Source organism: Myotis yumanensis, unplaced genomic scaffold (genome assembly GCF_028538775.1).
Source record: "Myotis yumanensis isolate MYYU_CA2020_CCGP unplaced genomic scaffold, mMyoYum1.0.hap1 SCAF_13, whole genome shotgun sequence".
Taxonomy (NCBI): Eukaryota; Metazoa; Chordata; class Mammalia; order Chiroptera; family Vespertilionidae; genus Myotis; species Myotis yumanensis.
In genome coordinates this window covers 5735800-5762424 of record NW_027223764.1, presented here as the reverse complement: position 1 = coordinate 5762424, position 26625 = coordinate 5735800, and the positions used below count along the sequence as shown (strand labels likewise).

The 26625-nt window shown below is 38.2% G+C and overlaps 1 protein-coding gene across 1 annotated transcript in view; it reads left to right on the top strand.

Annotated features, from left to right (window-relative positions):
* The window catches only part of INPP5F (inositol polyphosphate-5-phosphatase F), a 60479-nt gene that overhangs the window by 23835 nt on the left and 10019 nt on the right, over positions 1 to 26625 (top strand). Inside the window, exons 3-14 of the mRNA XM_070432154.1 lie at positions 4170 to 4306; positions 7381 to 7509; positions 8457 to 8624; positions 8742 to 8798; positions 10753 to 10951; positions 11470 to 11649; positions 12951 to 13018; positions 15166 to 15290; positions 16049 to 16126; positions 17037 to 17157; positions 18135 to 18263; positions 24685 to 24802. Coding sequence (XP_070288255.1) covers positions 4170 to 4306; positions 7381 to 7509; positions 8457 to 8624; positions 8742 to 8798; positions 10753 to 10951; positions 11470 to 11649; positions 12951 to 13018; positions 15166 to 15290; positions 16049 to 16126; positions 17037 to 17157; positions 18135 to 18263; positions 24685 to 24802 — 1509 coding nt within the window. The remainder of the gene's footprint in view (positions 1 to 4169; positions 4307 to 7380; positions 7510 to 8456; positions 8625 to 8741; positions 8799 to 10752; positions 10952 to 11469; positions 11650 to 12950; positions 13019 to 15165; positions 15291 to 16048; positions 16127 to 17036; positions 17158 to 18134; positions 18264 to 24684; positions 24803 to 26625) is intronic.

Below are 26625 nucleotides of genomic sequence, written 5' to 3'. Positions count from 1 at the left end.
GGAAGGTACTATTTACAAAATTCCTTCTCTGTTGAGATTATTTGTGTTACATTTTGTCAGAATTTTATTTTCTTAAATATTTTTTTGATTTTTAGAGAGAGAGAAAGGGAGAGAGATGGAAATAATGATGAGAGAGAAACATCATTGATTGGCTGCCTCCTACACATCCCCTACTGGGCATCGAGCCACAACCTGGGCATGTGTCCTGACTGGGAATCAAACCAGTGACCTCTTGGTTCCTGGGTCGATACTCAACTGCTGAGCCACACCAGCCGGGCATATTTTGTCAGATTTAATCTTTCTCATAACCCCCCAGGTATATTGAACTTTGATCTGTAATAGTTTTTTAAAAGGAGCACTTCCACTTTTCAGATTTATTCTGTGTGAGTACCTAACTAAACTCTAAAATATGCATATTTTATTTTTAATTGTGTTTGAGTTCATAAGTTGAATTTCAATATTGGCAATACCAATATTTTTGTGGAAAAAAGGATGCCTTTTGGTTTCTCAAGTGAGTTTATGTATGGGGTAAAACTTATGTATTTGAAAGTTAGTATTTTTATATCTTGGTATTATACCATTAGATGATTTATTAGAAATTTATTACATTTGATTATGCATATCATGTTTGTCATACTGTAACTTACTAAGATTACAATTCATGATATTAATACAAATGAATCCAAAGTAAACTGCATTAAGAAGGCATAGCATGGAAGAGGACTTTCTAATGCTGGCTTGTCTGGTCAGCTGCCAACACTCTAAATTGTTCAGTGTAAAATAGAAATTACTTATTTGAGGTTAAGAACCTCTGGTAAGGATTTCTTTTTTAAAAATATATTTTTATTGATTTCAGAGAGGAAGGGAGAGGGAGAGAGAGATGGAAACATCAATGATGAGATAGAATCATCAATCGGCTGCCTCCTGCACACCCTATACCGGGGATCGAGCCCTGACCGATCATCGAACTAGTGACTTCTTGGTGCACAGGTTGATGATCAACCACTGAGTCACGCCGGCTGGGCAAGGATTTCTTTTTATTCAATAAATGTATTGACATTCTACAGTGTATTATTTTTTATTATGTATTAGGGTTATTGTGTGTTAGGTGCTTGGTAACCTTGATTCATGCCTTCCCAGCACATGGTAGGTTCTTGGTTAATGTTTAATGATAATGAATAATGAAATGGCCTGTAAAAGCCTTGAAACCTTGGAGTAGATTTCCACCCTACTCCATAAAGAATTATAAAACACTTTCAAACTCTTGCATTTATGAAATGCCTAAAAAAGCATCTTTAAAACACTGTTCCTAATGTGAGAGTTGATTAATATTTGGAAGAAAAAGTGGGGGAAATTGAAATACTATGTATCCCTTTAAAAAACTTTTTTCATATGGGAAATATATATCATGTTATTTTTCTACAATAAATTCCTGAAACAACTGTTTTAATTATTTTTATTTTTGGTATATTTTTCTTAGGGATATAAACTCATAAACTGAAAGGTTGATTTTACATGCGGTCTTTCGTAGACTATTTCTCATTTAATTAAAAAGTGTTTGTGAGAAGTTAAAACTTAGATTGGAAGTTAAAATTTAGGCCTCTGAGTATTTTCTTTTTTCTCGTTTGTATTAAGATTTTTTTCATTTGTTTTACCATCTTCCTCACTCTTCCCCTCAATCCTCCTATCTAATAATAGAGAAACATGGTAATTAACTGTAACTTTGCTATCCTTCCCATTGGCTAATCAGCGAGATATGCAAATTAACTGCCAACCAAGATGGCGGCTGGCAGCCACGCAGCTGAAGCGAATAGGAGGCTTGCTTGCTCCAGTGACTGAGGAAGCCGTAGCCCAGCTCTGAGCTCCAGATGCAACAATGTTGCAATTATAGAAGCTAAACAAACCCAGAAACCTGCTTTCAGCTGCCAGCGGGCTCAGGGCTTAGAGCGCCAGTGATGGCAACAGAGTTTCAATTATAGAAGCTAAACAAAACCAGATACCTGCTTTCAGCCAGCCACAGCCTCAGAGCTGGAGCCGGCTTTCAGCTCCAGTGACAGCTATAGAAGGTAAATAAATCCCAGAATAAAAATAAAAAGAGGCTGGGAGCTTCAGTCGCCTGCCAGCCTGAAAACGGCCCTCAGCCCCTCACCCAGACTGGCCAGGCACCCCAGTGGGGACCCCCACCCTGAAGGGGGTGTGACCAGCTGCAAACAGCCATCAGCCCGTCTTCCAGGCTGGCCAGGCACCCAAGCGGGACCTTCACCCTGATCCGGATCACCCTTCAGGGAAAACCAGCCAGCCCCCACCTGTGCACCAGGCCTCTATCCTATATAGTAAAAGGGTAATATGCAAATTGACCCTAACAGCAGAAAGACCAGGAATGACTGGTCACTATGACACACACTGACCACCAGGGGGCAGATCCTCAATGCAGGAGCTGCCCTCTGGTGGTCAGTTGCTCTCACAGCGGGGAGCTCTGCTCAGCCACAAGCCAGGCTGATGGCTGCCAGTACAGCGGTGGTGGTGGGAGCCTCTCCTGCCTCCTCAGCAGCGCTAAGGATGTCCAACTGCAGTTTAGGTCTGCTCCCTACTGGCAAATGGGCATCCCCCGAGGGCTGCCTGAGCTGCCGGAGGGATGTCTGATTGCCAGCTTAGGCCCAATCCCCCAGGGAGCAGGCCTAAGCCAGCAGGTGGTCACCCCTGAGGGGTCCCAGACTTCGAGAGGGCACAGGCCGGGCTGAGAGACCCCCTATCCCCGAGTGCACAAATTTTTGTGCACCGGGCCTCTAGTATATTTACTAATTTGCTCAGTCCTAGTGTGCACATAAAGTAGTTTTGGTATTGTTAATCCATACCCTTCTGAAAAACAAATTCATTAACCAGAATGCAGTATCGTGCTCAGTTGTTTTTGCCTTTATCCTTACAAAATACTCTTTTCCAAAGTTATTTAGTTTTTGTCCTCCCTGTCTCCTATAGTGGGTTACATTCTCCATTTGTAGCTGAGTTGGGTTACTGTTTGCATTTCATTTTGGGGTTCCTCCACATTCTGGTTATTTGAGCTATTCATTTTTGAGGCAACATGAAACATTACCATGTCTAACAAAAGAGTATACTCAGAGGACTGTTATTTTTCATTCCCTTGTACTATCCCCATTGCCCCCTTCTTCCGTTCCATTTCTGCCTATCCCATGTAGGTGACCAGTCTCATTAATTTCTGATTTATCTTGCCTCTTGTTGTTGAACAAATGAGCAGATACTCAACATATTCTCATTTCTTTCTTGTATAAAGTGTGGAATACTCTACTTTTGTACTTTGATTTAATAATATATCCAGTTTATCCTCTTAATATATCCAGGAATCACTCCTTATCAGTCATAGAACACTTCTAATTATTTTTCATAGTTGCCAAATACTCCATTGAGTATATGTGCCTTAGTTTATTCAACCATTCTCCCATATCTTGGCATTCAGGTTCTTCCCAGTTCTTTGCAATTACAAATTGCTGCAATGAATAGACTTAACTGTATATACTTGTGTATTGTTGTGTACCTTAAGGTGAATTTACAACAGTGGGGTTGCTAGGTTAAAAGGTAAGTGCAAATGTTTTATTGTTAGGTACCACAAAATTTCCCTCCAGAAAAATTGTATCTGTGTGTACTCCCACCAGTACTGTATGAGGGTGCCTGCTTCTCCACAGCCTTTCCAGCAAATGTACTATCTTACTTTTTTATTTTTCCCAATCTGATGGGTGAAAATGGCATTCCTCTAATTAATGAGTGAGATTAAACACCCTTTCATATGTTTAAGGGCCATGTTTATATTTTGTTCTGTCCTTTACTTTAAAGCAGTGGTTCTCAACCTTCTGGCCCTTTAAATACAGTTCCTCATATTGTGACCCAACCATAACATTATTTTCGTTGCTACTTCATAACTGTAATGTTGTTACTGTTATGAATCGTAATGTAAATATCTGATATGCAGGATGGTCTTAGGCGACCCCTGTGAAAGGGTCGTTCAACCGCCAAAGGGGTCGCGACCCATAGGTTGAGAACCGCTGCTTTAAAGAGTTATATCTAATGCACGTTGTGGTTGGATTATTCACCTTCAGCCTCCCAGGACGGAAGCACTTTATAGAGACTAGACATTAATAATGACTTTTCTGTTTCAGATTTTCCATGGTGGCTTATTTTAATTAGGCAGAAAGCACTGGTGGGCAAACTTCCAGGAGACCATGAGGTCTGTAAAGTTACCAAGATTGCTGTGCTGTCACTTTCTGAAATGGAACCTCAGGATCTTGAGCTAGAGGTAAGGTGCTTTCTCAGGAAATTTTATGGAAATGTGATATGAATATAATAGCAATTACGAGGATTTGGTTTAATAGACCAGAATCATACAACGTTAGACATGGATAATGTCTTTAAAATAATTTAATCTTATGGTTTTTAAACTCCATTTTAGTAGTGGAAACTGTTTCCAAATCGGTGAAATCCAGTATATGAGATGCATAAGATCAGAGCTGCTTTGGTTGAGGTGGTGATGGGGAGTGGGCATGTGCTGTGAACATTAATGTACAAATTTTTGGTGGGCATTTCTTTTCTCTTGGGTATATACCTTGTGATGAAATTGCTGGGTCATGTGGTAACTCTATGTTTAACTTTTTGAGGAACTGCCAGACTGTTTTTCAAAGCAGTGTGCCATTAAAAAAAATCTAGACAAGGGTATGAAGAGTCTGTGGGGTTCAAATAAATGAGAACAGAGGTGCTCTTTCTTTTGGGGAAAAAAAAATTCTTTAAAGTTTTATAGGCTTGATGTTCCATGTCTGCATATCGTATTTGCTGTATCTCATTGCCTTAATAGATAACTGCATCATTTCCCATATTTAGTTTCCCATCAGACATCTGTTTAAAATTTTAGCTCCAGATGGACACAGATAGATAGCAACTTTTAAAGTAAAAATCATTTATTTTTATTTTCTTAGACAGCAGCTCTTACTTAATCTTGATTATGAAATGTAAGTGGCTAGAGTAATAGAAGATATCAGGGAGCACCGTGGGGCTTGTGGCGGTGGCTTTCTCTTTGAGATCATGTGTGTCAGGGTTGTGATAAAGGCCTAAGCACACACGGCACAGACCTGGCTGGGCCTCTGGAAAAGGGAAAGTGATCCACTGTCAACACGGTGTTTTGTAATCCCAAGAACCCTGTCTAAACAAAGCCTTTTAGGACTGGAAAGGATCTCAGACTTCATTTTCTCTATCCATACTTTGTGTAGGACTTTATTTAACCTTTTTAAAAAGATAGTGGCCTATACTTTTTTTTCTAAAGGTAACTGTATGGAGGATTCTAGAATATTCATTGAAAATGTTTATGTTCAAAGTAATTTTAAATTTCTATTTAGAAAAATCAGTTTTAAGAGGTAGAGATAGACTTCTGGGGAAGATGTTGTAGTGTTTATGCTTCCCTATACAGATCACAATGGTTATCTGAAACCTTTGGGGCCATATTTGTTTTAGAGTTCAAGTTTTTATTTTGGAGGGTGGGGAGGTATTGAGAAGGTTATTCCATTTATTTTATATATGCCCTGTGAGTCTGAGGTGTTACTCCACAATACAACACATTAATATTTCTTAGAGAATAATGAATCAGGAGAATATTCATACCAAGGGAGGTAAGTGATGACATCAGTAGCTTCATGTCAGTTTAGGGTACATTTTGGCATATTGTTGGTAAGGAAGGAAGTTAAGGGGTATTGGGCCCAAGCCCAGGAAGAGGTTAGATTAACAAAAGAAAAGAGCCCTGACCAGGGTGCTCGGTTGGGTGTTGTCCCATGCACCAGAAGGCTGTGCTGTGATTCCCTGGTCAGGTCACAGGCCCGGTTGCAGGCTCGATCCCTGCTAGGGGAGGTGCAGGAGGCAGCCAGTGGTTATTTTGTTCTCACATTGATGTTTCTCTCTCCTTCTGCCTTCCTTTCTCTCTAAAAAATCAATCAGTAAATAAAAAGAAAAACAAAGAAGATATTGCTAGGCCTGGAGAGAAGTAGTATCTTCATGGATCATAAACAGAATAGTGGTTTGAATGGGGCCATAGGCCTCCTGGACTCTGGATCCAGAAGCAGGCAGTTCCAGGTAGAAACTTGTCCCCTACACAGTAAAGGGAACTAGAAGGGCTACAGGAAAGATGGGGGCCTGAAACCATGCTTGGTACTGGAAGCCTGGTGCTAGAGTGAGACTCCCCAGCTCATGAAAGGAAGCTGTTAGGTCATTGCACTAAATGGGATAGATAATTGTGCATAAATAATTCTGTCTGTTTAGCACTTTGAGAAATACTGGTCTGGGCAAAAGATTAGGACCTGAATTAACACAGTAGCAATCAGCAGCAAGTGGTTGGGTTTGATAGGAGAGACTTTAGGAAGGAGAATAATGGAAGATGACTCCTAGCTTTCTTGCTTACGTGATCCCGTGGGTTCTAGAGTAGTTGCCCGAGATAGATTTGAGAAACAGATGTTGATCAGTTTTGAAGATGCTGAATTCGAGGGACTGGTGTGCCAATAGCAGGCAGATGTTATATATTTGGGTCTTGTGCTCAGAACAAAAGATTGGAGTTACCATGAACACGGGCAATAGGATAGTGAAGACCTGGGAGGGGGTGTGTGAAATTATATGTAAAACACTTGATTTTAACCAGGTAGTTGTCTTCAGAACTTCTGTGCCCTTCTCTGGTCTTAACATGTCCCCATCCTCTTGCTCACCTTTGCCAGTTGGCCCACACATTTCCTGAAGCTTCTACATACTGCTTCTTCAGATTTAATCCCTGGACCCAGAGACTATGTTTTTTGTTGATTGGTTAGTGTATGAGGATAGGAGGAGAGGAAGCAGTTGACCTGTCCAGCTTTTAACGTTCCCAGTAGAGCAGACTCTTGACATGTTCTAAACCAGAACGCCCAGTTAACTGGCATGAATGAATTTTTAGCACAAACAGCTGTGGAGTAATGCCCTTGGAGCATAGAAAACGTGCATTTTGCACGTTTAAAATTTAAAATTTTAGATGCCAATTTTTAAAGCATTAATTAACCTCAGCTGGAGCATTTTATTTTTCAGTTATGTTAACCATAATTATGATCCTAACCTGAATTTCTCATCCCTAAATCCTAAGTATATCCTGCCCTGTATTCTTTGCCTGTCTTCTACTGTAGCTTTCTAATCACTGAAAGCACAGCTGTGTTTCCTGTGACCAGTTGTCTCCTTGGTCGTTTTTCTAACTCTTGAGGTTTACTTTGAACCACAGTGCAGGAGCAGTAGCATCCACTGCTGGACTCACATTTGAACATTTAGCAAGTAGATATTAATAATAATGAATTTTCTCTCTCTCTCCCTATTATTTAGCTCTGTAAGAAGCATCATTTTGGAATTAACAAACCAGAGAAGATTATACCATCTCCTGATGACTCAAAGTTTTTACTGAAGACCTTTACGCATATTAAGTCCAATGTATCTGCTCCTAATAAAAAGAAAGTAAGCAAAATCAGTCAGAGAAAGCCAAGTATCACATGATCTCACTCATATGTGGAATCTAATAAACAAAATTAACTGACGAACAAAATAGATGCAGAAACATAGAAGCATAGAACGGACTGTGGAATCTTGGAGGGAAGGCAGGGGAGGGGGGGTGGGTGGGAAGAGACTAACCAAAGAACTTGCATACATATATGCATAACCCAAGGACACAGATAATGGGGTGGGGAAGGCCTGGGGCGGGGTAGGGGGCGAGCTAGAAGGGGTCAATGGGGGAAGTGGGGGGACATATGCAATACTTTCTTTTTTTTTTTTTTTTCGCTAAAAGTATTACAAAGGGTATTACATAAGTGTCCTTTTTCCCCCCCCAATACTTTCAACAATAAAGATTTAATAAGAAAAAAAAGAATTTAACTGATATGGGCTTGGAATTTATTTTTTATTAGATTTAAATTGAGGGGTAATTTTCCTGCCAGTGAACTTATTTTGAAACCACTTGTCATATTCCAGCACTGCCTCTGCATGTCCTAGGGCAGCGGTTCTCAACCTGTGGGTCGCGACCCCTTTGGGGGTCGAACGACCCTTTCACAGGGGTCGCCTAAAACTATAGGAAAACACATATATAATTACATATTGTTTTTGTGATGAATCACTATGCTTTAATTATGTTCAATTTGTAACAATGAAAATATATCCTGCATATCAGATATTTACATGACGATTCATAACAGTAGCAAAATTATAGTTACGAAGTAGCAACGAAAATAATGTTATGGTTGGGGGTCACCACAACATGAGGAACTGTATTAAAGGGTCATGGCATTAGGAAGGTTGAGAACCACTGTCCTAGTGATTAGCTTAACCTCTTTCCTAGGAAGGTGTGTATTACCCACATAGGCTGTCTTTACATTTCATTTCTGCAGTGATAGTAATCCACATTTTTACAGGTCAAGGAAAGTAAAGAAAAGGAAAAGTTGGAAAGAAGATTACTCGAAGAGTTGCTGAAGATGTTCATGGACTCGGAATCCTTTTACTACAGCTTGACCTATGACTTGACCAACTCAGTGCAGAGGCAAAGCGCTGCAGAGAGGGACCCCCGGCCCCTCTGGCAGAAGGTACCTCTCACGGTTCAGAGCAGGGTTTGCCCTCCGGAGCAGTTTATGGACTTATTTGGCTTTATCGGAAAACTGAAACAACAGGTTTCTGAACTGTTTATTCTCTACCTTTTCCAGGTTGATGATCGATTTTTTTGGAATAAATATATGATACAAGATCTTACTGAGATTGGTGTGAGTAGTTGTTTTCTAAAATATTCTAAGATAATTATAATTAAGCAAATATTTTTAAATTGTCTTAAAATCTCTAATGTTTTTCCCTATAGAATGGAATCATTTAGCCAGGGAAAACTAAGGCATTTGGTATTTTAAGGTAGCTCACTATTGCTTAGCCACAGGCCTAGCTTTTTAGCAGGTTGCCATAGGATAGTAGTCATTTAAGGCTGGGGAACTAATGTCCTGAGAGTTCCTATAAAAGAGGCAGTTTGTTTACCCATTGGAAATGTTGAAGCCCAGTCGTCCTTGAATAATACCAAGTTTTTTAACTTTCCTGTTTCTACATCTGGACAGATCTCCAAGGACATTCTCGTACTGCCAGTATTTGAATCAGGGAAGATAGGGAATATGATGAGGTTATTGAGATTTGGTGATTACAGTCTTTCTTTACTCTGTCACATTATGCTGGAGAATTATGACTGTCCAAGGACAACTAATTAATTTATTCAGTCAATCAACAAATATTTGTGGAAGGCTTGCTGTGTGCCAGTTACTGTTTTGGACACAAAGTGGGCAAATAGTTGATTAGGATCATATGTTATCTTTTTCTTAGCCTTTCAGAAATTTCAGACCTTTTGTCCTGGCCATTGTGGTTCGGTTGGTTGGAGCGCTGTCACCTACACAGAAAGGTCTCGGGTTTAATTCCTGGTCAGGGCTCATACCTAGGTTATGGGTTCAGTCCCTGGTTGGTGCACATAGGAGAGGCAACCAATTGATATCTCTCTCCCCCACCTCCCTTCCCCCTCTCCTCCCCCCTCCCCTTCCCTCTCCCTCTCCTTCACTCTCTCTTTCCTTTCTCTTAAAAATAAAAATCAATAAACACATCCTCAGGTGAGGATTAAATAAGTATATTATTTAAAAATTTTTTCAGACCTTTCTCCTTTTTTCTATTTCTCTTCCTTGGTGGGAGTTAGTAGATAGATAATGCCTACCACTAGCTATCTATCATGTCTCTATCGAGAAAGAGTTCTTGCCTCTTTATGATGCTGATACTGGGACCACCAGAACTCTGTGGCAGGATTAGCAGTAAGGGTGTCGGTAATGAATATTGTCTTGCTTGCTGATGTGTTGAGCTCTGTTTTGCAGAGTTTTTGCAGATATTTAGCATTTCCATTGAGAACTGGTGACTTGCTACAAAGGTGGCATTTGGCCACTTACACGTCTCTGTTCCTGCCAAGAGTTCTGCATGTATTGCTAGAGGGAAAACACAAGTAATGGGAGTGACAAGAATCATGAAGGCAGGTCGGCCCTTGCTGTTTCCAGCCGCCTTCCAAGATCCTCCCTGCAGGCTCCGTAAAACAGAACCATGAGATAGGACCTGGAGTGTGTGGTTATGCGAGAAGAGGTGGGTTTGAAGTTGATGCTGAGATTAGGGCTAGATAGGATTATGGAGACAGGAGAGAAAGAGGGACTAAGAACAACTCTCTGGGAAGCTTCTCAGCCTTCACTGTTGATCCGTACTATTGCTAACTAGTTCCTGTAAGCAGGCAGGCACTCTGCTAACGACTTTTTCCATTTTACTCATTCATCTTCACAGCAACCTAATAGGGGAGTAGTTTTCCTGTTTTTCAAAGCAGAGTGTCCAGGCACTGGGGAGGTGCAGTGACTCACCTGGGGGAGTTAGTAAATGGCGGAGCTTGAATTTGGACCCCGCTGTCTGGCTCCTATGGTGTGATCCCTCTCAGGCAGCTCTCTTTTGAGTGATTATTATAAAGAAAAGGAAATGCTCTCTGCTCCACCTGCACTCCTCCCTCCACTCCTTTGTGTTCTCCAGTGAGCAGAATATATGGTTAAAGAATGGAAAGTTTCTGTTCCTAATAAACTAACAAGTGTGTGCTGGCTACTGCTTGGGTTTAAGAAAGTGTCAGTGCTATACAGCATAGAAACAACGTGATGTTCCTATTGTTTTCAGACACCAGATGTGGACTTCTGGATTATCCCCATTATCCAAGGTTTTGTGCAGATTGAAGAACTTGTGGTAAATTATAGTGAGTCATCTGATGATGAGAAAAGCAGCCCCGAGACCCCGCCTCAGGAGTCCACCTGTGTAGATGACATTCACCCACGATTCCTAGTGGCTCTCATTTCACGTCGCAGTCGGCACAGAGCAGGTGTGTGGAAGGCTGTAATCACCTGCAAATCAAATCCAGGCTAAATGGAAATCCTGCGGGGGTGCTGAAATGCTGATGACCTTATGGATCTGGAAACTGTCCGTTTCAGTGCTCAGTCACTTTGTAATGTGACTGGGGACCAATTATTGGATAGAGGCGAACTGGGAAGAGTTAACAAAAGGAGAAAGAAGAGAAGAAAGTCACTTGGGATGTGCTTCTAAAATACCATTGTTCCCACTGATGGGTTGGATCACAATCACAGTAATAAATCCTTCCTGAGTGCTAGCGCCTTTGGGAAAATCCTTCTCTTTCAGTGCATAGGAGCTCTCGTAGCTTCAGTTTGTAAAAATCATGATGCATGCAGTTATGATTTGGGATAAGTTGATCCAGTTCTGCCTGGCAGTTGCATATTAGATCCCCAAGACTATCCTGAAAGTGAGATAAGCATGATCTAGTTAGGCTAAATTTTTTTAAAATATTGCTGTTTTCTGTTTGTTTGTTTTTTGTTTTTGTTTTAGGAATGCGCTATAAACGAAGAGGGGTGGATAAAAATGGAAATGTTGCAAATTATGTAGAGACTGAGCAGCTAATTCATGTCCATAATCATACCTTGTCATTTATTCAAACCCGAGGCTCTGTGCCTGTCTTTTGGAGCCAGGTTGGCTATCGATACAATCCAAGACCTCGGCTGGACAAGAGTAAGCAAGTCCATTGTTTGGTTTGCAAATGATGTCAGACAGATATTAGATACGTTATAGATTTGGATTTGCTTTGCTAGATGCGTCATTCAAAACAATAACTCATACAGTGAAATTTAGTGGAAAGTCATATAAACATAAGAGCAATAATGGTTGTTGACAATTTAACAAAAATCCCCCAAACAATAGAGCAAAACAGCTTATTGTACATTTTAAATTCTTGACTTTCTGAAGAATACTTTATTGGATGTTTAATTTTGGAAAAGGGTAAATGAAGCCAATATTTGTAGGAAGAGGAAATATCTTAAGATGGCACCTATTATACAAGATGCCTTTATTGAAATGCCTCACTGTGAAGTGTTTGTTATTGTTTAAATTATTGAGAAGTTAATTTATTTTTGTATTTTAACTTTAACACTGGAATAGCTAAATCATGTCAGCCTAATTAGATTACTGAATTAGGTTGATTTTTTTTTAAAAATATATTTTATTGATTTTTTACAGAGAGGAAGGGAGAGAGATATAGAGTTAGAAACATCGATGAGAGAGAAACATCGATCAGCTGCCTCCTGCACATCTCCCACTGGGGATGTGCCCGCAACCCAGGTACATGCCCTTGACCGGAATCGAACCTGGGACCTTTCAGTCCGCAGGCCGACGCTCTATCCACTGAGCCAAACCGGTTTCGGCTTAGGTTGATTTTTTTTTTTTTTTAAATATATTTTATTGATTTTTCACAGAGAGGAAGGGAGAGAGATAGATAGTCAGAAACATCGATGGGAGAGAAACATCGATCAGCTGCCTCCTGCACACCCCCCACTGGGGATGTGCCCGCAAGCCAGGTACATGCCCTTGACCGGAATTGAACCTGGGACCCTTCAGTCCGCAGGCCAACGCTCTATCCACTGAGCGGCTTAGGTTGATTTTTAAAAATTGTTTACAAAATATTTTTCTCTCAAAACTGAATTTATATTTATGAGAATTTGGTAAAACTTCAGTTTTTAATATCCTTGATTAAAGAAGTTTTTATTTTTTTATTATAAACTACATGAAACCTTTTCTGATAAGTTGGCTGGCTTGTTATTATAATGTTATAATTTCACAGTTTGTACTTTGTTTTAATTTAGTCTAATGGGGGGAAGAAATCAGATCTTTGGCTTAGCATTTCATTTTAAAATAATTTTAGAAAATCTTACTTTTGGGCTGTCAATTTTTTAAAAGTAAGAATAACGATGGAATAGACACTAATTTTTTCTTAAACAGGGGAAGGAAAAAATCGATTTTATATCACTTCTTTGTAGGTGAAAAGGAAACTGTTGCCTATTTCTGTGCCCACTTCGAAGAACAACTGAAAATTTACAAAAAACAGGTGGGCTTTGATCTCTAGTAGTTAATGTTCCTTTATATTTTGAAATGATTGTATATCTGTTTCTTTAAATTTCATGAAAATAACAATGTACTATTCATAATTAAGCAAAATGGCATTTCTCATAAAGTTAAAGAACACATGTAAGCTAAGAATATTCTTAATATTTTTAAAGAAATATCATTGTCAGCTACTTTAGACTATTTTTATTATTTTTTAAAATTTTAATTTTTTAAATCAGTTTTATTTTTCAATTACAATTGACTAGACCATTTTTAGATAAGAGATTAATCTGTCAATTATTATGATTTGAGAAGTTTCTAGAGTAAGAAATAAAAGGCATCTCTCAGTACCACCCATATAGTTAGTTCTACCTCCTGGAAATAACAATTTAATATGTATCTTTCAGTATCTTTTCTTTGCCCACCTTTCTTATATATTCATACAGTCATGTAGGAATGTGATCATATAAACCAAAGTAAGATAAAAGCTGATAGATGAAATACACGCTCAATAAGATGACCAGATTTCAGATACAGAATTGAACTAGAACTGTCAATAACTAATTCATTAGCAATAACCAGTCTGAATGTATAATGCCATAGGATGTATTTTTCTAACAGCAACAAAAATAAAATAGGAAGAAATAACCTAAAATCTTGTAAACATACAGAAGGATACCATGACAGTGGTGGTGGCCTAAAATCTTGTAAACATACAAAAGGATACCATGACAGTGGTGGTTGCGGGGGTCCAAGGGAGAGTTACTGAAGAACACAAAAGAAAATCTGAATAAATGGAGAGAAAATACAATAATCGTAGAAGGAAAGACTCATTATTCAACAGATTTCTGTTCTTCCAAAATTAATTTATAAATTTTGTGCAATCCCAAAGAAAGTCCCAGCAGGGAAATAAAAACGAAATGATTGAAAAAAAACTATAAAGTTTGATGATAAGAGATGAAGTCAGGAATGTGGGAAATGAGAACTCTCACATATTGTTAGAGCAGTGGTTCTCAACCTTCCTAATGCCGTGACCCCTTAATACAGTTACTCATGTTGTGGTGACCCCCAATTTCATTGTTACAAAGTGAACATAATTAAAGCATAGATTCATCACAAAAACAATATGTAATTATATATACATGTTTTCCGGCGGTCTTAGGCAACCCCTGTGAAAAGGTCGTTCGACCCCAAAGGGGTCGCGACCCACAGGTTGAGAACCGCTGTGTTAGAGGGAGCATAAGTTGGTACAGCCATTTTGAATGGTATTATTCAAAATAAAATATGCTCTACTGTTAACCCATAATTTTGCTTTCTGATATCTATCTTACATACCATATACAAAAATCAGTTCTAGGTGGATATGGATTTAAATATGTAAAGTTAAACAAAACTTTTTAGAGGAAAATATAGAACATCTTTTGACCTTGTGTCTTAAACTGGACTTAAAAAGCACTAACCATAATTTTTAAGTGAATAAAATTGACCTTACTAATTTGTAAATTTTTATTAGAATTTTATTTCTTGAAACTTTATCATAAATATAAATACTATTATAAATGTTATAAATATATTTTTTATCTTATTTTTTTTAGAGAAAGAAGGGTGGGGGTAGAGCTTCGATAAGAAAGAATCATTGATCTGCTGCCACCAGCTCAGTGGTTGAGCGTAGACCTATGAACCAGGAGGTCACAGTTTGGTTCCCAGTTAGAGCACATGCCTGGGTTGTGGGCTTGATCCTCAGTGGGGGTTGAGCAGGAGGCAGCCGATCAATGATTCTCTCTCATCATTGATGTTTTCTATCTTTCTCTCCCTCTCCCATCCTCTCTGAAATCAATAAAAAAAATTTTTTTAAAAGTATTCTAAATATTTTCAAGATTTGCTATTTTAAAGGACCTTGTTTTCATTGTCTATTCTAGTTGGTTATTACAAATGTATAATGTATATAAAAACTATTAATGCCACTGATGTAAGCAGTTATCATAAACCTAAATGTAACAAATGAAAATCTAATTTATAGGAAAAAGATTAATGCTTGAGTGGATTTCTAAGCATAGCTAGAAAATATTTCTAAAACATAATTCCAAATAAGTCACATTATGATTCTATCATCTGGTTAAAATGAATTTTTTCTCCTTACTCTTACAGGTTATTATTAACTTGGTAGACCAAGCAGGAAGAGAGAAAATTATCGGGGACGCTTACCTAAAGCAGGTGTTGCTCTTTAACAATGCGCACCTCACTTATGTTTCATTTGACTTCCATGAGCACTGGTAAGATGCTTCCTGAGATGAGTTTTTTTACCAGTTTCAATGGTTGTGGTCCGATGCTGCCCCAGGGACCTAGGTTTCTCTTTATTGGGAAGAAAAATTTCTTCTCATTGTTGGAAAGGGAAGAAATATTATTTGTTTACTTTGTTTTCATTTTCATACGGATTTTATTTCGGCTAAAAATTTAACTTAATTGTTCCTGAAATATTTATAGTTTTTCTATTCCTAAATAACTTGGAGACTTAGAGTTGATTTTTCCTTTTATTATTCAAGTAAAGAATTTCTGGAGCTTTACCTTTCTGCTTAAGCCTGAGCCTGGCAGAAGTAACAGAAACCCCTTAATAAAAATCATCCTGCTGGCTCATTTTCATACTTTATTAGTAACACTTCTTTCTCTATGGATAAAGTTCACTAGAATTTGCTCTGGAAAATCAACAATTAGTGAACCATTTTGATGATAACTTTAACTTGTGTGTATTTTGAAAGCAAGGTTCTTTTATCATGACCCTGGTTCTAACGTGATCTCAATTATCTAAGTGTTGAAAATTTGGTGGGGAGAGAAGCTTTAGATATCTTTATTTTTCAGTATATTTTCTTCCACATGACAGATTAGCTATAAACGTTTATGTAATTGCCTATATAAATTATATAGTATAAACCTCATTTATTTAAAGTAATAATTTTCTTTAATTTTTCAGGCTATCTTAAATATCATATTTTTAAGTTAAAGATTTTTCTCTTTGTTTTGGCTTGTATTTTAGCCGAGGAATGAAGTTTGAGAATGTTCAAACACTAACAGATGCTATTTATGACATTATTCTTGACATGAAGTGGTGTTGGTACGTATTTATTTCATAAGAAATCAGTGTAACAAACTCTTGGTCTGTGAAACCATGTGTATTTGTTTAGTAACATTAAGCATTAAAATAATAGCAGCAAGCTGAGAAAGCATTTTTGTTTTTCTAGTTTTGCTTCCCGTTTCCTGTTCTCCTTTTTAAGAGAGGGTTAGGCATTAGGCATTGTAGCTGTGAACCGGGAAGAGGTGTCAGGTGGTTGGGCACAGTGACGTGAAATGCCCGATGACCATTATTTAATTCATTCTAATACTTCGTAGTTGAATGTCTTTCTCCTCTTTCTTGCCATCCCTAACATGGAAGGAGGGCTAAGAGTACCTGGTCTCAGTTGTCAGGCATTTAAAATTATCAAGGAAGGATGAAAATTCTCAGATTATAGGAGGGAGAGGCAGGAAGAAAAAATTGGCTTAAAGGACAGAACAGAACTATATTCTATTAGACTTTAAGGCCACAGATGGCAAGAGAAATGAGATGGGCAGGGCATGCTGCATGACTCTGTATTAGGTGGTAACGTGAATGAGCTAATTTAGATGTATTTCTTCTTGGAGTCAAAGAGGAGGGACAGGATGGTGTTTTAAAGTGCTTTTTTATTTTAATGTGCAGAAAAGAGTAACGGGTCCGTTTTGCCTAGTAGTTGTATGACTTGGGGCAAGTGTCTCTTTCTGTACCTCAGTTTTCTTTCCAAAATGAGGATAGTAATGTCTTCCTTGTTGAGTTATTGTGTAAATCAACAGTGTCTACATAGGACTCAATGATGCCTGCTCACAGTGCTCTTCCAAGCAAGCTGGTAACCAGTGCTGCTGTTCTCATCGCTGTGCTTGAAAGAATTTTGGTTTTTGAAAAACGCATTAAAGTGTTTCATGTTGTGAAATAATCCCATACTGTTTTTGAAAAGGGTTGATCAAGCTGGGGTCATATGTAAACAAGAAGGGATTTTCCGAGTTAATTGCATGGACTGCCTGGACCGCACCAACGTGGTTCAAGCTGCCATCGCACGAGTGGTCATGGAGCAGCAGGTAACTTGGACTCTGTTGGATTGTAAATATTCATTTTTAATTTTTTCAAGAGTAAACTAATAACTAAAATCTTTGTCCTTTAGAACATTTATGGCATAAAACTCTTGTTGCATTAAAACCTGGAAAGCACAACCTCCACTAGAAATAACTTGAACCAAGTGGTATTTTCTTAAGTACACATTTCAAAATGTGAGGCCCAACATTTAAAAATGTATCGGGTGTCACTGTATGGTCACTTACCTTTTTACCTCATCTCTAAACCCTCTCTCCTGTATTTGGAGCTGGGAGTCTGTACATTTCATTTCTGCTTGGCCGACTGGCTTCGTGTCAGGCTCTGCCAGTGGTGGACGCTAAAGGAAGATCATGAGGCTGGAGGAGAAAAAAGGGACTAGCTTCTTCATCTGGTTATAGTCCTGCCAGCAGTGCCATCACTGGGCTGTTGGTCCCTTTGGCACCACAGAACCAGCCTCTTGCCTTGATGCCCCAGTTGCTGGCAACTGCTTCCTGTAGTCATTATGTCATTACCCAGGTCCCCTTTTAGATCTTTTGGCCCTAACACCTGAGTAATAAATTCAAAGATGGAAATTCCTAGCATGGTTTCTAGGGTTTTGGTTTTGTTTTTGTTTTGTTTTGAAATACATTTTTATTGATTTCAGAGAGGAAGGGAGAGGAAGAGAGATAGAAACTTTGATGAGAGAGATACATCGATTGGTTGCCCCCTGTATGAGCTCTGACGTTGGGTTGGAGGGCGGGAGTCGAACCTGCAACCCAGGTATGTGCCCTTGACTGGGAATCAAACCTGTAACCCTCTGGTGCACAGGCTGACACTCTAACCATGCCGGCCAGGGCTGAAAACACCATTTCTTTTATTTAAGGGTTCTAAATTGTGTATGAACGTAATTCCTTTTTCTGCAGTATGTTTTATGCTACGGTGTCTTGGTTTATATGTAATTAATCCACCAATGTGTAAATTTTAGCTGAAAAAATTAGGTGTGATGCCCCCAGAGCAGCCACTGCCGGTGAAATGCAATCGGATCTATCAGATAATGTGGGCCAACAATGGTGACTCCATCAGCAGGCAGTACGCTGGCACAGCTGCTCTGAAGGTAAATACCTGCAGCGAGCATTTGCGGGTTATTCTGTGGGACTCAGAATGTGGGTAAAAACCATCTTTGTTTTTGAGATAAAGGTGTGTGGCTACAGGTGGTGGCTGACTACTTTCTGGAATGTTTGGCTAAGGCAGGGTCACACACTCATCTTTTGGCTGGGACGGGCTGGGGCTAGGTGGCTCAGGCAGGCACCCATTAGGTGAAAGGGAGAGAGGGAGCGAGCTGTATGGCCCTAAGGAAGAGCATATGTTGTCTCAGGAGGGTGCTGTCTCGTTTTCTTATGAGGATGGAGGCTTTTTTTCAAGGGAGTTGGCAATTTGGAATTGTGTGAAATACTGGGTTTTTAAAATTTTAAATAGACAAAACAAAACATGTCTGTTGATGGGATTTGGCCCCTAGTATGATCATTTGCCCCCTAAATTTGTATCCCCATCCTGCCTTTTACTAGCTCTGTTACCTTGGGCAAGTCACTTAATTTCTCTCTCAAGAGGAGAATACACATTCTTAAGAAGCGCACATGGAACATTTTCCAGGATAGATCATATATTAGGCCACAAAGTCTCAACAAATTCAAGAAGACAAAAATTATATCAGGGTGTGTTTTTGTTGTTGTTGTTTTTAGTAATAGTGGTATGAAATTAGAAATCATTACCAGGAGGAAAGTTGGAAAATTCACAAATATGTGGAAATTAACACTCTTGAACAATCAAAGGATACCACAGAAATACTTAGGATCATGAGGCTATACTGAACAATTATATGAGAACAAATTGGGCAATTTAGAAGAATAAATTCTTAGAAACCATACAACCTACCAATACTGAATTATGAAGAAACAGAAAATCTGAGCAGACCAGTGAGTAAGATTGAATCATTAAGCAAAAACCTCTCAACAAAGCCCAGGCCAGATGGTTTCACTAGTGAATTCTACCAAACATTTAAAGAATTAATGCCAACGTTTCTCAAGTTCTTCCAAAACACAGAAAAGGAGGAAACACTCCAAAACTCATTTTATGAGGCTCTGGTACCACTATAAGGAAATAAAACTATAGGCCAATATCCCTGATGAATGTGGATGCAAAAATTCTCAAGAAAATACTAACAAACTAAATGTAACAGTATCATACACCATAATAAAGTTGGATTTATCTATCAGGTGGAAGAATCATTCAACATATACAAATCAATAAATGGGACATCCTGGATTAATAGAATAAAAGATAAAAATCATAATCTAATAGATGCAGAAAAAGGATTTGACAAAATTCAACATTCTTTTATATAAAAACTCTCAACAAATGAGGTATAGAAGGACTGTACCTCAGCATAATAAAGGCAATAATAAACCCACAGCTAACGGCATACTCAATGGTGAAAACGTAAAAGGTTTTCCTTTAAAATCAGGAACAAGACTTTGGTGCCCACTGTCACCATTCCTATTTGTCATAGTACTGGAAGTTCTAGCCAGAGCAGTCATGAAAGGAAAATAGAAAACATCCAGATTGGAAAGGCAAAAGTGAATTTGTCTTTGTAGATGACATAATGTTGTATATGGAAAATCCTAAAAACACTCCATCAGAAAACTGTTAGCACTAATAAATGAGTTCAGTAAAATTGCAGAATACAAAATCAACCTACAAAAATCAGTTGCGCTTCTGTACAATAACAAACTGCTAAAAAATAATCTCTTTTACAATAGCATTACAGACAGTAAAATCCTTAGGAATGAAGTTAACCAAGAAAGTGAAAGATCTGTACACTGAAAACTATAAGACATTGATGAAAGAAATTGAGAGGACACAAATAAATGGAAAGATAGCCCATGTTCAGGATAAAAAAATTAATATTCTCACAATGTTTATAATACTACCCAAAGCCATATATAGATTCAGTGCAATCCCTATCAAAGTTCTAGTGGCATTTTTCACAGAAATAGACAAAAGCAATTCTAATGTTTGTATGGAACCATGAGACCCCCAATAGCCAAAGCATTTCTGAGAAAGAAGAACAAGGCTGGAGGCATAACACTCTCTGATTCCAAACCTTACTACAAAGCTATAGTAATCAAAACAATATGGCATGGACATAAAAACAAACACATAGATCAATGGAATCAAACCGAGAGCCCAGAAGTAAACCCACATATAGTCAACGACAGCTTTTGTATAACTAGTATAGTCTGTTATAAGATGAATAAATTCTGTAGATAATATTTGACAAGGGTGTCAACAATACATTATGGGGAAAGGGTAATCTCTTCAATAAATGGTGCTGGAAAAATGGAATAGGCACATGCAAGAAAGTTAAATTGGACCCCTGTCTTATATAAAAATTAACGCAAAATGGATTAAAGACTTAAATGTAAGATCTGAAACTTTATCATTTACTCCTATAAGAAAACATAGGGAAAATGCTCCATGACATTGGTCTTGGCAATGATTTTTTGGGTGTGATTCCCAAAACGAGCAAGAAAAGAAAAAGTAAATAGGAGTAGATTAGACAAAAAACTTTCTGCACAGTAAGAAAAAATGTTTTTTAAATCAACAAAATAAAAAGACAAGCTATGGAATGGGAGAAGATATTTGTAGACATGTATCTGATAAGTTAATATTCACAATATGTAAGGAATTTATACAACTCAACAGCAAAATATAATTTGAGTAAAAAGTGGGTAAAGGACCTAAAGAGAAATTTTTCCAAAGATATACAAATGGCCAACAGGTACATACATAGGTGCTCAACATCAGTAATCATCAGGGAAATGCAAATCAAAACAACAATGCAATGTCACTTCCTACCTGTTAGAATAGCTGTTATAAAAAAGGTAAGAGATAAGTGTTGATAAGGATGTGGAGAAAAGGTAACCCTTATACACTGTTGGTGGGAACGTAAATTGGCATGACCATTATGGGAAACAGTATGGAAGTTCCCCCAAAATTAAAAATAGAACTATGATATGATCCGGCAATCCCATTTATGGGTATAGTAGTATATCTGAAGGAAATGAAATCACTATTTTGAAGTGATATCTGCACTTACATATTCATTGCAGCATTATTAACAATAGTGAAGACATGGAAACAATCTAAATGTTCAGTGAGGATGAATGACTAAAGAAAATGTGTGTGTGTGTGTGTGTGTGTGTGTGTGTGTGTGTGTGTGTGTGTCATGGAACATTTGGCCATGAAAAAGAAAGGAATCCTGTCATTTGCGACAGTATGATGAACCCTGAGGGCAATATGATTAAGTGAAATAAGCCAGACAAAGTACTACATGATCTCACTTATGTGTGGAATCTGGAAAAGTCAAACTTCTAGGAATAAAGAGTTGATTGGTGGTTACCAGGACTCGGGGCAAAGAAGATGTTGTTCAAAAGGTACAAATGGAATAAGTTTTGGGGATGTAATGTACAGCATCGTAATTTTAGTTAACAATAATGTATAATTGAAATTTGCTAAGGAAGTAGATCTTAAATGTTCTCACCACACTCACAGACACACACACGGAGGAATTATGTGAGGTGATGCGTTAACCTTAATGTAACCAGCTCGCTGTGTACACACACACATCTACCAAGTGATCACGTGGTACACCATAAATTTACACATATTATTCATCAATTTTATCTCAAAGTTGGGGAGGAGAGAAATATTTTTCTCTTTGATACTAAACTTTTTTGGATTCAGCATTCATGTCTCTCTTCTGTAATAGATTCTTATTTAATTATTGTTTCCTGTGAATGACTTAACTAGTTGGCAGTATCTTCTCCAAAATTATCAGTGTTAGGACAAGGTCTGTTTCAGGAATGGCCTTGGATAGAAATAGTGGGGTTGGGATGGAGGAAAAAAGGACTATGCTTTCCTTGCCTTTTAAGTTTAAATCACTACCTCTCTGGGGAGTTGCTCTGATACCTTTGTTAAAAGCAAGAGAAAAAAACAATTTAAATCCTCATTGGCTCATTCTACAGGAATTTTAACGTGTAATGAGAAACCTGCTCTCTCTGTATTTACACACATCCACATAAACAGGTAAAATCTCTAATAAACTCTGGGAAGCTGTCCACATTTTTCCACATAAGAAATTTGTGATTTTTCAATATATTAAGTTGAGGCTTGAAAGACACCCCCCTTCTCCCCCCAAGCATCTGTATTTATACCAGTTGATTTTAATCCCATCCATTCTATTCCAAAGGTTAGGGCGTTTGTTATCTCCATTCCAAGGTCACTACTCTATTGTTCTGTTAAGCTACAAGGAAGTAACTGAAGGAGATTATCCTAAGAAAAGATTATGTAGTTTAAGCGTGATTGTTCATAGTTAAAGTGATTAACTACCCGCCTGGCACTTAGTTAAGAAGTTTTACTGGAGTCGGCCTGGTGGTCAAATCCCTCTAGTGTTAACTACAACAATTAAGGCTTGGCTAGAACAAGACTGCGCACAGAGACCACAAGGGGGTGCACCAAGAAAGCATAAAAGATGCGGAGACAAAAAAACATGACAGAAATGGAGGATATGGAGCTAAGAATCGCAATTTTGAGGGCTTGCCATAAATTTGTGCAGAGCCTCACGAAAACTAATGAGACCCTCGATGCTACGATAAAGAAATTAGAAAGTAAGCATACACGGACTGAAATAAAGAATATTATACCCAATAGCAGACCAGAGGAGCACAAGAATCAAACCAAAGATTCGACAAAAAACACCCAATTGGAAAAGCAAAATGAAAAAAGAATCCGAAAGTGTGAAGATAGTGTAAGGAGCCTCTGGGACAGCTTTAAGCGGACTAATATCAGAGTCATTGGAGTGCCAGCAGATATTGAAAACCTATTTCAAGAAATAATGGCAGAAAACTTCCCCCACCTGGAGAAAGAAATGGACTTACAGGTCCAAGAAGCGCAGAGAACCCCAAACAAAAGGAATCCAAAGAGGACCACACCAAGACACATCATCATTAAAATGCCAAGAGCAAAAGACAAAGAGAAAATCTTAAAAGCAGCAAGAGAAAGAGGCTCAATTACCTACAAGGGAATACCCATACGACTGTCAGCTGATTTCTCAACAGAAACTTTGCAGGCCAGAAGGGAATGGCAAGAAATATTCAAAGTGCTGAATACCAAGAACCTACAACCAAGATTACTTTATCCAGCAAAGCTATCATTCAGAATTGAAGGTCAGATAAAGAGCTTCACAGATAAGGAAAAACTAAAGGAGTTCATCACCGCCAAACCAGTATTATATGAAATGCTGAACGGAATCCTTTAAGAAGAGGAAGAAGAAGAAAAAGGTAAAGATACAAATTATGAACAACAAATATGCATCTATCAACAAATGAATCTAAGAATCAAGTGAATAAATAACCTGATGTACAGAATGAACTGGTGATTATAATGAATCAGGGACATAGAAAGGGAATGGACTGACTATTCTTGGGGGAAAAGGGGTGTGGGAGATGCGGGAAGTGACTGGACAAAAATCATGCACCTATGGATGAACTCAGTGGGTGGGGAGTGAGGGTGGAGGGTGGGGTGGGAGCTGGAAGGAGGGGAGTTATGGGGGGAAAAAAGAGGAACAAATGTAATAATCTGAACAATAAAGATTTAAAAAAAAAAAAAGTTTTACTGATTTATTCCCTTCCTTAGTCCTGTTAATCCCTACCTCCAGGGAAAAATCCCCACCTGGGGAAACAACCTTTCTTGGAGAGGTGACCTTGGTTAAAACACATAGCGCTAAGAAGGGGAGCAAACATATTAAGAACAATATGCCATATATGCAGGTCCCTTGAAACATATGCTATGCAGATGTTTCTTCCCTGCAGCGACTATGTCAAGCAGCAAGGATGGACCGACTTCCGGCACATAATAAAGGCCATATTTAACAAATCCACACCCAACATTATACGTACTCAATGGGCAAATTGAAAATTGTTAAGATCAGGATCAAAATAGGAATGTCTACTTTCATCACTCTTATTCAACATGGTATTGGAAGTTCTAGTCACAGTGATCAGAAGAAATAAAAGCCATCCAGATTTGGGGTGGGGGGGAGTAAAACTCAATATTTGCAGATGACATGGATCTATATAGAGAGAACTTTAAAGATTCCATCAATAAACTAGAACGTATAAATGAATTGAAAGACTTTTTTGTTTGTTATGTAATAAGTTTAGACCTATAAATTTTCAAAATTCTATAGATTACCAAGAATGGCTTTACCTTAAAGCTCCATCTAGCTGAAGACTTTTTGCTACAAATAGTATGTTTAATTATTTGACATGCTTGGGTCAGAGTCAAATACTAATAGATATTTTAATTCAGCTGCATGACTTGGAATTATAAAAGCCTACAAAATTACAGTTTTACAAGCCCACCTTGACTTCGGGAACATTCTTGTGTTTAAATTGTCAAAATGTTTTCCTTGACAGGGTGACTTTACAAGGACAGGAGAAAGGAAGTTAGCAGGAGTTATGAAAGACGGTGTTAACTCCGCAAATAGGTATTACCTGAATCGATTCAAGGATGCTTATAGGCAAGCTGTCATAGGTAAGAAACGTAAAAGCCTTTCTTTAAAATTTGTTATTCCTTCTGTGACTGTTTTACTGAAACCAACATTATTAACATAGTTCATATGTTTTATAATATACTTACGCTTCTATATTGAGCATCTTATTACCAAATGAATCAAAAACAAATTTTTAGGAGATTAGAACTTGACAAATTTTTTAGGCTGGAGCAACAAAAGAAACCACTCGTTTCCATCCGTATTTGTCAGTTTGCTGTTCATGTAACAGAAAGCATGGTTGAGGCTCCTGAAATATGAAATAAGAGACCCTAAAACCTCATTAACTAAAAACCTCACATTCTATTTGTTTTTCCGTTACTCAAGGCTGAGAGATGTAACAAGATGATTTTCTTTCTTTCCATGACATCGTATGTTCTTGCTGTGGACAAAAACACCATCCTTTCTTTCCGTGGATGTGATTAAATAGCATATCAAAGAGGATTACATTAAGCCCTAGCTGTTTTGGCTCAGTGAATAGAGTGTCGGCCTGTGGACTGAAGGGTCCTGGGTTTGATTCCTGTCAAGGGCACATGCCCAGGTTTCAGTCTCAATCCCCAGTGGGGGGCATGCAAGAGGCAGTCAATCAATGATTCTTCGTTATCATTGATGTTTCTATCTCTCGCTTCCTCTCCCTTCCTCTCTGAAATCAATAAAAATATTTTTTTAAAAATTTATCCTACCCAATTCAGTCCTTTTTTTTGAAGAGTAAATGGAGGGTAGATTGCCCAGTGGAATTCATGCTTTGGCATGTTTTAAATTTAATTTTTATTAAAATATTACCTTATAGTATTTAAATAAACATATAATGTGGATTAGAACCAAATGCAACACTTTATCTTATGGTCTCTGAGACTATTTTTTAAATCCTGTTTTTAAACTTGATATTTATCATTCATAAAATAATGGGGCCTAGACACAGGCCAGTTAGTAATTTGAGAAGTCTGGTGTAAAGAAGTTTGGTTCATTTGCCATGGATGGGGGTGTGCTGACTGGAAAACTGGATTTTTAGCACATTATTACAGAAAAGTAAGATACTTTCCTTCTGTTGGTCGATCTGGTAACTCAGTTATGTCCTTGAGGACTCAGGTTTTGTCCCTTGCGCAGTTTGGTCTCTTCAAGGTTGAGACAGAGGCCCATAGCAGGCTGGGCTATTGCTTCCCCTATAGTGATAGCAGTGGCAGATCTTTCCCAGAAGCCTTCTCCAGTCTCATTGTTCCAAACAACCAGGGAATGGGATTATAATGACTTGTTAAAGTTTAAGCCACATGCCACACTAGGAAGAAGTTAGCTAGTCTATTTAGATCTGTTTAAAATGGGCTTTTTAAAAAATGTTTTTGATTTCAGAAAAATGTTTTTATTGATTTCAGAAAAGAAGGGAGAGAGAGAGATAGACAGAGAGAAAGAGAAACATAATGATGAGAATCATTGATCAGCTGCCTCCTGCACACCTCTCACTGCGTGTCCAGCCATGTGCCCTGACCTGGAATCAAACCATGACCTCCTGGTTCATGGGTCGACGCTCAACCACTGAGCCACATCAGCTGGGCTTATTTGTCTTTTTATTGAGTTGTAGGAATTCTGGATACAAGTCCATTATTAGATAGGTGATTTATAAATATCCTTTCCCATTCTGTGAATTGTCTTTTCACTATCATGTTATTTCCCTTTGAAATACAGTTTTTTTTATTTTTATTTATTTTTTAGCAGTTATGGTGGGTAGTTACATCCTAGGCCGGTATCTTTTTTTTTTTTAATTTATTGATTTTTTTCCAGAGAGAAAGGGAGAGGGATAGAGAGTTAGAAA